General features: G+C 46.0%; 1 protein-coding gene across 1 annotated transcript; it reads left to right on the forward strand.

Annotated features, from left to right (window-relative positions):
• The first annotated feature begins 9,721 nt into the window (after nucleotides 1-9,721).
• Nucleotides 9,722-10,720, forward strand: LOC128832056 (olfactory receptor 52R1-like). The gene has a single exon (XM_054019104.1). The coding sequence runs from the start codon at nucleotides 9,722-9,724 to the stop codon at nucleotides 10,718-10,720; it is 999 nt and encodes a 332-aa protein (XP_053875079.1).
• Nucleotides 10,721-13,110: the final 2,390 nt, after the last annotated feature.

The following is a 13,110-nucleotide window of genomic DNA, read 5'->3' on the forward strand; positions in this document are numbered from 1 at the left end:
TGATTTAAATCAGAAGTAACCCCATCAAGCCTGAAACAAGCCTGAACTAAGAACTTTGCAATTGTTGTATGTATTTGATTCCATTTAACCAATTTTAACTCTCATCTATATTTCTTTCTTTTTAGAAATAAACCTGTAGATTTTAGATTTTAAAGGATTCACAACATAGTAATTTGTGAGTAAGATCTAATTTGTATATTGACCTGGGTCTGGGGTTTGGTCCTTTGGGATTGGGAGAACCTTTTTTCTTTTACTGGGGCATTGCTTTTCATAACCATTCATCCCCATAAGAATTGGTGCTGGTGGTGATACAAGGGAACGGGAGTATATGAGGGAATTGTTTGTCTGGTTAACCAGTGGGGTAAAACCAACATCCTCTCTTAGCTGGTTTGGTGCCTTAAAAGTAAAGGGCCCCCAGCCTTCGGCTGTGACTTCCCAGCTCTAAGCAATTGGTCCTCAATTGATACTCTCAGTAGTGTCCCACCAAAGGCCCCCTCATTGCAATGGGATATTGAGGGGAAAGGAAACCCAGTAACTAAACACATGTTAAGGTTCAGGGAGGAGTTGAAAGTCACAATGGGTATTGAACAAATCAAACTGTCCAAGCAGAAGGCATGGTATAATAAAAATACTTGAAAACACCTACCTGTTGTAAAAGATTTGGTGTTATTATTAAATCTCATGATGCAATGTCTGTTGCTAATGGGAAATCTTACAACAAAGGATTTGGTACTGATGGTAAATTGTATGAAAAGGTGTAACATGCATGATTTTAGGGAAAAGCTTTCGGACATGCTACAAGTAGTGAACAAGAAGCCCTATGGGGATACTGCTTCTCAGCTATCACCTGTAAACGGGCTCAAAGCTTGTCACAGTAGGGAAACCATAATAATTCTGGTCTTCTGTGTGGAAGGGGAAACCGAGGCACACCACTGTATGGCATTGATGAATATCTGTATTGAGTTATCACCAGTTAGGAAAGCACAATGGTTGACAATGCTGCACAGATACAAAGAGAGGTTCTCTAATGACCCAGAAAAGGCACACAGAACTTTATAAAAATACATGTGGAGAACACTGCAATGTTTGCAACACTTAGGTGTTGTATGTTCCAAACTTTAAGAAACTGCAGAAAAAACGAAGAGTCTCTGGATTAAGTTTAGAAGTGTGATGTTGTGGTGGGAGTCTGCTATAGACCACCAGACCAGGGGGATAAGGTGGACAAGGCTTTCTTCCGGCAACTAGCAGAAGTTACTAGATCGCAGGCCCTGGTTCTCATGGGAGACTTTAATCACCCTGATATCTGCTGGGAGAGCAATACAGCGGTGCACAGACAATCCAGGAAGTTTTTGGAAAGTGTAGGGGACAATTTCCTGATGCAAGTGCTGGAGGAACCAACTAGGGGCAGAGCTCTTCTAGACCTGCTGCTCACAAACAGGGAAGAATTAGTAGGGGAAGCAAAAGTGGATGGGAACCTGGGAGGCAGTGACCATGAGATGGTCGAGTTCAGGATCCTGACACAAGGAAAAAAGGAGAGCAGCAGAATACGGACCCTGGACTTCAGAAAAGCAGACTTTGACTCCCTCAGGGAACAGATGGGCAGGATCCCCTGGGAGAATAACATGACGGGGAAAGTAGTCCAGGAGAGCTGGCTGTGTTTTAAAGAATCCTTATTGAGCTTGCAGGAAAAAAACATCCCGATGTGTAGAAAGAATAGTAAATATGGCAGACGACCAGCTTGGCTTAACAGTGAAATCCTTGCTGATTTTAAAGGCAAAAAAGAAGCTTACAAAAAGTGGAAGATTGGACAAATGACCAGGGAGGAGTATAAAAATATTGCTCAGGCATGCAGGAGTGAAATCAGGAAGGCCAAATCACACTTGGAGTTACAGCTAGCAAGAGATGCTAAGAGTAACAAGAAGGGTTTCTTCAGGTATGTTAGCAAGAAGAAGAAAGTCAAGGAAAGTGTGGGCCTCTTACTGAATGAGGGAGGCAACCTAGTGACCGAGGATGTGGAAAAAGCTAATGTACTCAATGCTTTTTTTGCTTCTGTCTTCACAAACAAGGTCAGCTCCCAGACTGCTGCACTGGGCAGCATAGTATGGGGAGGAGGTGACCAGCCCTCTGTGGAGAAAGAAGTGGTTTGGGACTATTTAGAAAAACTGGATGAGCACAAGTCCATGGGGCCAGACGCGCTGCATCCGAGGGTGCTAAAGGAGTCGGCAGATGTGATTGCAGAGACATTGGCCATTATCTTTGAAAATTCGTGGTGATCGGGGGAGGTCCCGGATGACTGGAAAAAGGCTAATGTAGTGCCCATCTTTAAAAAAGGGAAGAAGGAGGATCCGGGGAACTAGAGGCCAGTCAGCCTCACCGCAGTCCCTGGAAAAATCATGGAGTAGGTCCTCAAGGAATCAATTCTGAAGCACTTAGAGGAGAGGAAAGTGATCAGGAACAGTCAGCATGGATTCACCAAGGGCAAGTCATTCCTGACTAACCTAATTGCCTTCTATGAGGAGATAAGTGGCTCTGTGGATGAGGAGAAAGCAGTGAACGTGTTATTCCTTGACTATAGCAAAGCTTTTGATTTGGTCTCCCACAGCATTCTTGCTGGCAACTTAAAGAAGTATGGGCTGGATGAATGGACTATAAGGTGGATAGAAATCTGGAGAGATCGTCGGGCCCAGTCGGTATTGATCAATGGCTCCATGTCCAGTTGGCAGCCGGTATCAAGCGGAGTGCCCCAAGGGTCGGTCCTGGGGTCGGTTTTGTTCAATATCTTCATGAATGATCTGGAGGATGGTGTGGACTGCACCCTTAGCAAGTTTGCAGATGACACTAAATTGGGAGGAGAGATAGATACGCTGCAGGTAGAGATAGGATACAGAGGGACCTAGACAAATTAGAGGATTGGGCCAAAAGAAACCTGATGAGGTTCAACAAGGACAAGTGCAGAGTCCTGCACTTAGGACGGAAGAATCCCATGCACTGTTACAGACTAGGGACCAAATAGCTAGGTAGCAGTTCTGCAGAAAAGGACCTAGGGGTTACAATGGACGAGAAGCTGGATATGAGTCAACAGTGTGCTCTTGTTGCCAAGAAGGCTAACGGCATTTTGGGCTGTATAAGTAGGGGCATTGCCAGCAGATCGAGGGACGTGATCATTCCCCTCTATTCGACATTGGTGAGGCCTCATCTGAAGTACCGTGTCCAGTTTTGGGCCCCACACTACAAGAAGGATGTGGAAAAATTGGAAAGAGAGCAGCAGAGGGCAACAAAAATGATCAGGGGGCTGGAGCACATGACTTATGAGGAGAGGCTGAGGGAACTAGGTTTGTTTAGTCTGCGGAAGAGAAGAATGAGGGGGGATTTGATAGCTGCTTTCAACTACCTGAAAGGGAGTTCCAAAGAGGATGGATCTAGATTGTTCTCAGTGGTACCAGAGGACAGAACAAGGAGTAATGGTCTCAAGTTGCAGTGAAACAAAGTGTGTCAGGTAAGGTATCAATGAAAAAGTTATGATTTGCTGAATATGATTACCCTCTTTGTATGCATGTATCATTTTTGTACCTAAAGTTCTGAAACCGTGCGAGGGCATGTGACCAGCTCATGTGACACTGGATTCCATTTGTGCCTGTACTTTTCCACTAACTGTACTGGGGGCTTTTGCTTGGAAAATTTAAGTTCCCTCCACATGGAAGAAGCCATAAAAAGTGAACATAAAAAATCACTTGGCCTCACTCCCCCCCATAACTCAACACCTGGACAAACCTTAGGGACGAGGACCAAACTGGGGATTTGGTCCCAGGCTGAAGGGATTTCTAGCCTTTGTATGGAAGGCAGGTGGACTGTTTGTACCATCAGGGTGACACACTGCATAGTTCAAATTCTGTCTAGTTTCTAGAACTCAGATAGTCATTTTGCTTTATTTCTTTGGTAATCTACTTTGATCTGTACACTTATTCCTTATAATCACTTAAAATCTATCCTTCTGTAGTTAATAAATCGGTTTTATATTTTTTTATCTAATACAGTGTGTTGTTTGAAATGCAAAAGGGAAACCTGCTCAGGAACAGGGGCTGGTGCATTGTCCTCTCCACATGGAGGGAGGGGCGGACTGGGTAAAAACTTACACTCGCTTGGTTTCTGACCAGGCTTAGACGGTACAGCTCTGGGGTCCTAGGCTGGGGAGCTGGGGTGGGGGGGAATTGGCTGGAGTCTCTCTATTGTTGGTTCATGAGTGCCTAGTAAAAGCATTCATGTAACTGCAGCTGGGTGCGTCCCTGGCTGTGTCTGGCTGTGGAAGTGCAAAACCTGGAGATGATTGCAGCTTGTCACAGCCTCACAGTGTGAGGGGGAGCCCAGGTTGGTATGCCAGAGGGCTCAGCGGTACCCCCATTCCAGGTTGCATCCTGAACAAGTCTGTCACATCCACCTAATGAACAAGCCCTGCTAGACCGTGACCCCATTTCCTTCTTGTCATGCGCTCCGTTACTAACGGAGAGACCGTGGTTACAGCAGGGAAATCAGGACTCTTGGATTCTATCATTCTCTGTGTGACCTTCACCAAGTCACGTCTCCCTTTCCCTCAGTTTACCTATCAGTTAATGACGATATGTTCATAGTGACTTTCCTTTTCCAGGTGTTTTGAAGATCCATCAATGAAAGGTGCTAAACAATATGATGATAGTTACTGATGAGAATTACTGACTTCTAATCCCTTAGCGATAGCCCCATGTGCCTGCAGAAAGTGTTTGTGTCTCCCCTCAGTCACCTTTCTCCAGATCTCTCTGACTACTATCTACCCATTAATACTGGGTATTTACAGGGTCTCAGACTATCATGCCTAGTTTTCTTACTAATCCAACTACTTTTTAACTATACACAAATGTACAGAGCAGCCAATTCCTCTCTGACTCAGCGGAGAGCCCAAGGGTTCTCATCTCCCTTTGGGAAGGTCCCTTAATTACTGTTTACTCCTGAAGCTGGATAAAGAACACAGAAGCACAAACATTGAAAGAGAGACATTGGCTAGAGTGTCTCCGGTCTCCAGCCTGTTTCCATTCAGATGCTGTTTTCCCCCTAGAAGTTGAGCGAACCCCCCTGGGATTGCACACAGCTATATTATAAATGGTGCACACCCCTGTGTCGGCTCTCAGCGTGGGATGCTGCTGCAGATGCTGGGGTGAGAGAGGTGTGGGAAACGGCTGCCTGTGAGGGATTCCCAGAGGAGACACGTCTGTCTCAGAATTCACAGGTACCCATCTGCTTTCTGAGATCAGTCAGATAGCCAGCTTTTAGTCCATTTAACATTTAACAAAATCTACTGATATTGTAGTGTTCATTTTTAAATCAAATGTCTCACAGAAATTGAAGTCTATTGCTTCTGTTTGGTTCCCTTGGTCCACCAAAGGTGTGCTCTCACGAAAGGATGAAATCGTCTTTATTTGACAAGACCTGTTTTCCATAAACCATGTTTTTGACCAGCATTAATTATGCTCCTAGACTTTTTTTTTTTAATATATCCCATATCAGCTTTTCCATTGTTTCCTGACTGCCTCCTTCGGTTCCGAATGAGATGTGTGGTTGATTGGTCAGTTCGTAACTCTGGTGTTTGTAATTCTAAGGTTCTACTCTAGAAACTGGTTAACATGCTCCTTGATTGCTCATAGGGTTTCATTACCACATATGATATGAGTACCTCATACTGCTTCTTTCCAAATGCAAAACATAAATATTTCTTGAACACATTGACCTTTTCTGCAAGATTAACAAGTTTCCTTTCTCCCTCTAGGTATTAGCCTTTACCTTTTCTAGGATTTCTTTTGTTCTTAATATACTTAATAACCTCCTTTTTGTTCTCCTTAGCCCTACAAAGCATGGATTTCCCCCTAATGTCTGTAATGTCCTGCATCAATTTTCATAACTTCCAGTTTGTATTGCTTGCCAATTATTTTCCCTTTTTCCCATTTGTTATATGTTGCTTTTCCCCCCTCAATTCATTCCTTCATTTTCCTACTGAACTGGGTTTTTAATCAAAGTTGTCCACTTCCTTGATTGTGGAATCGTGGCTTTTTAGCTCTTTAATAAACTCTTCTTAAAGAACTCCCATTTTTCATTCCCATTTTTCTGTCTAAATTTTTCCTCCCAATCAGTTTTGCTGATAATTTGCCTCAGCTTTGGGGAATTAGTCCTTTTGAAAGGTATCAGTAAGTAGCTATTACTAGTTGGGAACTGTTCTCTGTTTGTCCATTTTAATGTAATCAGTTCCATTCTTTTATTTTGTTCTCCTCTATCCTATGCCCCCTTATTTGTCTCTTCTCTACACTAAACAGTCCCAGACTTTTCAGTCTGTCCGCATATGGCAGCCTCCCCCATTCTCATAGCCTGTCTCAGAAAACCCATTTCTAGTGGCTATATCCTTTATAGAGGCTGAGTGACCAAAACTGAGCGCATCTCCAGAGCAGGAAATTCTCCATCCCATTCCTTAGGCACTAGAACATTGTCTTTGTTGAGGCCACTACTGCAAATGAGCAGTTGTTTCCATGGAGCTGCTATCAGTGACATCCAAGACTTTTCCCTGACGTGTGTTCTAGTTGGGATGTTTCCTCCTGCATATGTCTTGCTAAAGATTTTTCCCCCCCACTCTCAGATTTTCAGTAACTAGGTGAATGGAGACTCCCTACAGCATGGCACTGTAGCCTGGCTTTCATTGCATTGAGGCGATGTCTACACTGGAAGATTTTTTTCACTGGAAGTTTATTCAATGACCAAAAAGCCTTTAAAGAAAACTATTGTTGCACGTTCACACTGTCTTTCTCTTTTGGCATAGCGTATCCACACGCGGGACCATTGCAGCAACAGTGAGACTAATGCACTGTGGGTAACTATCCCACAGTTCAGGTCTGCATCTTGTGCTCACAGGTGTTGTGGGAAAGCAGAGCGGATCATGGAACATCATGGCTCTGGGCTCAATGTCCCATGATGCATTGCTTTCCGTCCCAGCATTCCATGTGCTTCCATCTCCAGTTCGCAGCATTTTTCAACGTCCCTTGTTTTCTGCTCAGCCCACCACCTCTGTCTGCAGGAACGGATCCCGCACTGCTCTGCTAGCTGTCAGTAGCACATCACGAATGGCAGTGGAATCAATCTTGAAGTTGTGAAGGCAGCGGGAGTCACAGTTGCCTGACGTGGTGTCTGACATGGATAACAGCATCATTAGATTGTTTTTGGGATTCACAGAAGAGCTGAGCATGGTGGAACGTCGCTTTTGGGCTCGAGAAACTAGCACTGAGTGATGGAATCGCATCGTTATGCAGGTCTGAGATGACCGGCAGTGGCTGCAGAACTTTTGGATGTGGAAAGCCACCTTCCTGGAACAGTGTACTGAGCTCCCACCAGCCCTGTGGCGCAAGGACACCCAAATGAGAGCTGCGCTGTCAGTGGAGAAGCGCTTGGCGATCACATTGTGGAAGCTGGCGACTCCAGGCTGCTACTGGTCGGTCGCAAATCACTTTGGAGTTGGGAGGTCGACCGTTGGGGCTGCATTAACGCAAGTGTTCAGGGCCATTAATCACATCCTTCTGTGCAAGACCGTAACTCTTGGCAACGTGCGTGATATTGTGGATGGCTTTGCAGAAATGGGTTTCCCCAACTGTGGAGGGGCGATAGATAGCACACATATTCCAATTTTGCCACCGGATGCCTTTTGATGAAATATATCAATCAGAAGGGGTACTTCTCCATGGTGGATCACTGTGGGCGTTTCATTGACATCAGTGTAGGGTGATCCAGGAAAGTGAATGACGCAGGAATCTTTAGGAACATCGGCCTTTACAGAAAGCTGAAAGCAGGGACTTTCTTTCCAGACCAGAAGATCCCCACAGGGGATGTTGAAATGCTCATAATAATCCTGGGAGACCTGGCATACTCCTCAATGGCAGGGTTCATGAAGCCGTACATGGGAAACCTGGAGAGCAATAACGAGCATTTCAACAATAGGCTGAGTAGGAGCAGGATGACCGTGGAATGTGCATTTGGCAGACTAAAAGTGGGCCGGCGATGCCTTTTTGACAGGTTAGATCTCAATGAAGAAAATATTCCCATGGTTGTAGCCGTGTGTTGCACGTTGTATAATAATTGTGAAGGAAAGGGTGAAACGTTTGCTCAGGGCTGCACTGCTGAGACGGAACACGTGGCTGCTGATTTTGAGCAGCCAGATATCAAGACTATCAGAGGGCACAATGGGGGCAATTCGAATCAGGGAGGCTTTGCAGCAGCACTGTGTAAATGAGAACGAGTAATGTTAGTTGCTATGCTTGCATTTGTAATGCGTAATGAAGTCCAGTTTTGGTAGGGTAGGAAGCAGTTGTGATTGTTCAGGCCCAGGGTTCAATGTAAGGAAATGATAAAACTGCCTGCTTGTTTGCTTTCTGCTATCATAACTTGAACGGAAACAAATAAAGACTGATTAATAGTCAAATAACTGCTTTTATTGCCAAAAAGACCACAATACCATGCATGCACACAGCTGAACGTAAGTCCAGTTTTCATTTGAAAAGGTGTCTGCGGAGGTGGAGTGAACGGTAAAGTGAGGAGTCCCAGAAATCGGAAGGGAATGTGCGGGTGGAGTTTGGGGAGGACATGGGAAAGAGTTGTGAATGTGCTGAAGAGGAGGGCGGGAATCCATCTGCTCAGTCTGGAGTATCAAGAGGGACTGCAGCATGTTGGTTTGCTGCTCCAATACGTTTATCAGCATCTCCATTGCATCCCCAGTGTATGCCTCATTTTCTTTTCTTTCCTGTTTGTCACTTTCCCTCCACTGCCTGCATTCCGTCTTGTCTGCAGCAGAGTACTGCAGCACCTCCCAGAACATATCTTCCTTGCTCCGTCTTGGGCACTTTCTTATCTGGCAGAGACGCTCGGCTGGAGTGGACGGGGTGTCTCCTTTTAAGGACATATCTGGAGAAGCACAAGAAGCAATAAAGAGAAGCATTATTGTTAACTAGACATAAGCATTGAAAAACTACATTAAAATACACTGCTGGTAACACACCAGTCACTTTCCAGATGAACCTTGAGAAGCACACATGCCAGCAAACACTGGAAATATGGTGAGTGTTCCCATGGGTAGGGGACCTTAGGTGTGGGAGAAAAGCAATGGGCCAATTACAGTGATAAAATCAAGCACGGTGTCTACACTGGCACTTCGGCGACGAAAATTTTGGGTAAAAAGCCTTACAAGTCTCATCAAGGTGCCTTTATTACGTCAGTGAAACTGAGGAGTTCCATCATCGAAAGTAGCTGTGTAATCTTTACACCTCCACTAGTTCATCACCAAATCTTGCCTTTTGGTGAAAAAATTTGGTAGTGTAGACAAGGCCTAGAAAACAATAAGAGATAACCAGTATACACTCGTCTTTCCTGTTGGTGCCTCCTAAGATTTCCCACACCATGACATGTAGGAATTATTGACACAGGGAACACCAAAAAATATGGAATTGGCATTAGGAGGGTCACGTGTTCTTAATTCATTCATCTGAATGATGAAAATGTCATTTTTCAGTGTGTGAAGAGCGACCAATCTGTTTCATCCATGAGACCAGCCTCCAGTAGTGCATGAAGTGTCTCATATTAACATTTTCTCTCCATCCAGGTATTTGTCCTGCAACATCATCCTAGACCCTGGGCACATACAGGAAGTCAGGGGAACGTACGGCACATGCAGGAAATATCATTCTGCCTCAGGGTTGGACACCTTCTCTTCTACTCCATGTCAGATTCCAACTCAACCGAGTTCACAAACCCCACCACCTTTATCCTGCAGGGCATTCCTGGCCTGGAGGCAGCCCATGTCTGGATCTCCATCCCCTTCTGCACCATGTATGCCATAGCCATCTTGGGGAACTTCACCATCCTGTTCATCGTGAAGAGGGAGCCAAGCCTCCATTTGCCCATGTACTATTTCCTCTGCATGCTGGCCATCACCGACCTGGTCCTGTCTACATCCATCCTGCCCAAAATGCTGAGCATCTTCTGGTTCTATTCCAGGGAGATCAATTTCAGTGCATGCCTCACCCAGATGTACTTCATTCTCAGCTTCTTTGTGATAGAGTCTGGGATCCTTGTGGCCATGGCTTTTGATCGCTACGTAGCCATCTGCGATCCCCTGAGACATTCCACCATCCTGACAAACCATGTGGTTGCCAAAATTGGCCTGACCGTGGTGCTGCGGGGTGTCATGCTTGTACTGCCCTATCCTTTCCTGGCGAGGAGGTGGCCATATTGCAGAACCAACATCATTCCAAATACGTACTGTGAGCACATAGCTCTGGTGAAGCTGGCCTGCGCTGACATCAGCCTCAGTAGTTATTACAGCCTCTCTGTGGCATTCTTGGTTATCGGTATGGATGTGTTTTTTATCGCCGTGTCCTATACCCAGATCCTCAGGGCCATCTTCAGCCTCCCAAGAAAGGACGCCCGGCTCAAGACTTTTGGGACCTGCAGCTCCCACCTCTGTGTCATCTTAGCCTCTTACATCCCACATCTCTTCGCCACCTTCACACAACGGTTTGGGCACAATGTGGCCCTGTATTTGCGCGTTCTCATGGCAAACATGTACTTCCTGGTACCCCCCATGCTAAACCCCATCATCTATGGGGCGAAGACCCAACAGATCTGGGATAGGCTGCTCCAGCTCTTTACTCATAAAGGGACGTAAAGTTTTCTCCTGGTGCTCTGGCTCTCAGACTGAGCTCCATGCAGAGCTGGCCGGTGACATGGTGCTGGGCCCTCATCCCTCAATCACTGATTGGCCAGTAAAAGAGACTTTAAACCCTTTCCTGACCTTACTGTGCTGTGTCCGCTTCACAAATTGGGGAATCTGTCTATGTACAACTCATAGGGTTGCCACCTTTCTAATTGCTGATAACTGGAAGCCTGAGGCCCCACCTCTCTGCCCGGCCTCTTCCTCCAGGTTCCGCAACTGCTCTGCCTCTTCCCTTCAAATCCCCGCCCCTCACTCACTCCTCTCCTCCCCACCCCCGTCACTCTCTGGATCATCCCAGGGGCACTCTGCACTCCAAAGCACCCCATATTTACCACGGTGATGTAATTATGGTATGTTTTGTACAAACTAGGCCCTGTGACGTATCATTGTAAAAGTCTTAATCTGCTAAACATTGTTATCTATGTGAAGCTATGAAATCTTGCTCTGTGTGTGTTACAAAGTGCGATGTGAGGCTGGAAACACCCAAGACCAGCCTTTCAGGTATGTCAAAGGAGTAGCCAGACAGTGTTAATTTCTGTTGTCAACACCCATCCAGGGAAGAATCCAGTAGCACAGGACCTCTGTATAAGAAAACCTCCTTGGAGGGAGTACGGAGACAATGGAGAATGTTTGGCCAATGGGGGCACCACCCGCCCCACTTCACATACATAGACTTTCCAGCAAGCTGGAAGAAACTATAAAAGATGGGGAGTGACATCATCACTCTTTGAACGGGGGAGGGAACCCAGGCTGAAAAGCAGATGCAGCCTGTGCCTCAAGACTCTGTAAGCCTGCTTACATCATCAGTCAGGGTGAGCTATTGCTAATTCAAATCCTATCTAGTGTGTACAAGTCTTAGACTGCAAATTTGTTTGATTTCCTAGGTAACCTGCTTTGATCAGTTTGTTGTATCTTATAATCACTTAACATCTATCCTTCTGTAGTTAATAAACCTCGTATTATCTTAACCAGTGTGTTTTTCAGTGAACTGTTTTTAAATCTTAGCTCTGTTAATAAAGGATGGTGAATATCTTCCCTCCATCGAGGGGGGAGAGGACTATTTAATGAATTTACACTGTACAGATCACTGTGCAGTGCAAGGTGGTCTAAATCTGGGTTTACGCTCCAGTAGGGGTGCAAGGCTGGTGAGCTGGGAATTTGGCTGATGCCTCCATTGTTGGTCCATGAGTGGCTTAGGTAAAATACTCAGGTAACCTAGTTGGGTGTGTGGCGCCACGTGCTGTCGTGTTGGGTGATAACAGGGCCCAGAGGGGCTGGCTGTGTGGCACCAGCAGAGCAGGGGGAGAGGCCAATCCAGCTGAACGGTTTGGGGGCACAGCGGTTCCAACAGCTTCCAGGCTTCACTCTGCGGGTACACCCCATCACAATCTCCACACCCCCCCCGCCTCGCTGGGCTCCCTCTGCTCCAGGGCTGGGACGGGAGCTGCTGCAGCCTGACAAGGAGCCTGTCTGTGTGTAGGAGGCAGCCCCAGTTAAGTACTCAATGGCTCCCTCCACCCTTAAGTAATCGGACATCATTATATGAGATATGAATAGAAAGCTTAAGTCAGTTTCAAGGTAGAGATGGTGACCTTTAGAGTTGCAAAGAGTTATTTCAGAATTAATCCTTAGGGTGCAGTCCAATGTCCAATATCAGGGTGATCCAGAATGGAACTGGAGACCTCCAACTTGAGACTTGTGCTTCCTCCGATGAACCTTAATAAGATTTGAGATGACAGGATCAGGACCCAAGTGTTCTTTCTTAGACCACTGGCAGGCTATGATAATGAAGAATAATTGCTTTGAAGTAGAATTACCTATTTCTTATATATACAGGAGTCTGGTAGAGGACAAATATACTTGCCACTGGATGAGTAGTTTTCTGTTCCCTGAGTGACCAGAGCAGGGGCTGCACTAGAGTAATCAGGAACCTGCTAGAACCAGTTAAGTCTGGCAGGCTAATTAGGACACCTCGAGCTAATTAAAAAGAAGTTGCTAGAATCAATTAAGGCAGACTAATCAGGGCACCTGGGTTTTAAAAGGAGCTCACTTCAGTTTGTGGTGTGAGTGTGAGGAGCTGGGAACAAGAGGCGCAAGGAGCTGAGAGTGTGTGCTGCTGGAGGACTGAGGAGCACAAGTATTATCAGACACCAGGAGGAAGGTCCTGTGGTGAGAATAAGGAAGGTGTTTGGAGGAGGCCATGGGGAAGTAGCCCAGGGAGTTGTAGCTGTCATGCAGCTGTTACAGGAGGCACTATAGACAGCTGCAGTCCACAGGGCCCTGGGCTGGAACCCAGAGAAGAGGGTGGGCCCGGGTTCCCCCCAAACCTCCCAATTGATCTG

This window comes from Malaclemys terrapin, chromosome 1 (genome assembly GCF_027887155.1).
Source record: "Malaclemys terrapin pileata isolate rMalTer1 chromosome 1, rMalTer1.hap1, whole genome shotgun sequence".
Classification (NCBI taxonomy): domain Eukaryota; kingdom Metazoa; phylum Chordata; order Testudines; family Emydidae; genus Malaclemys; species Malaclemys terrapin.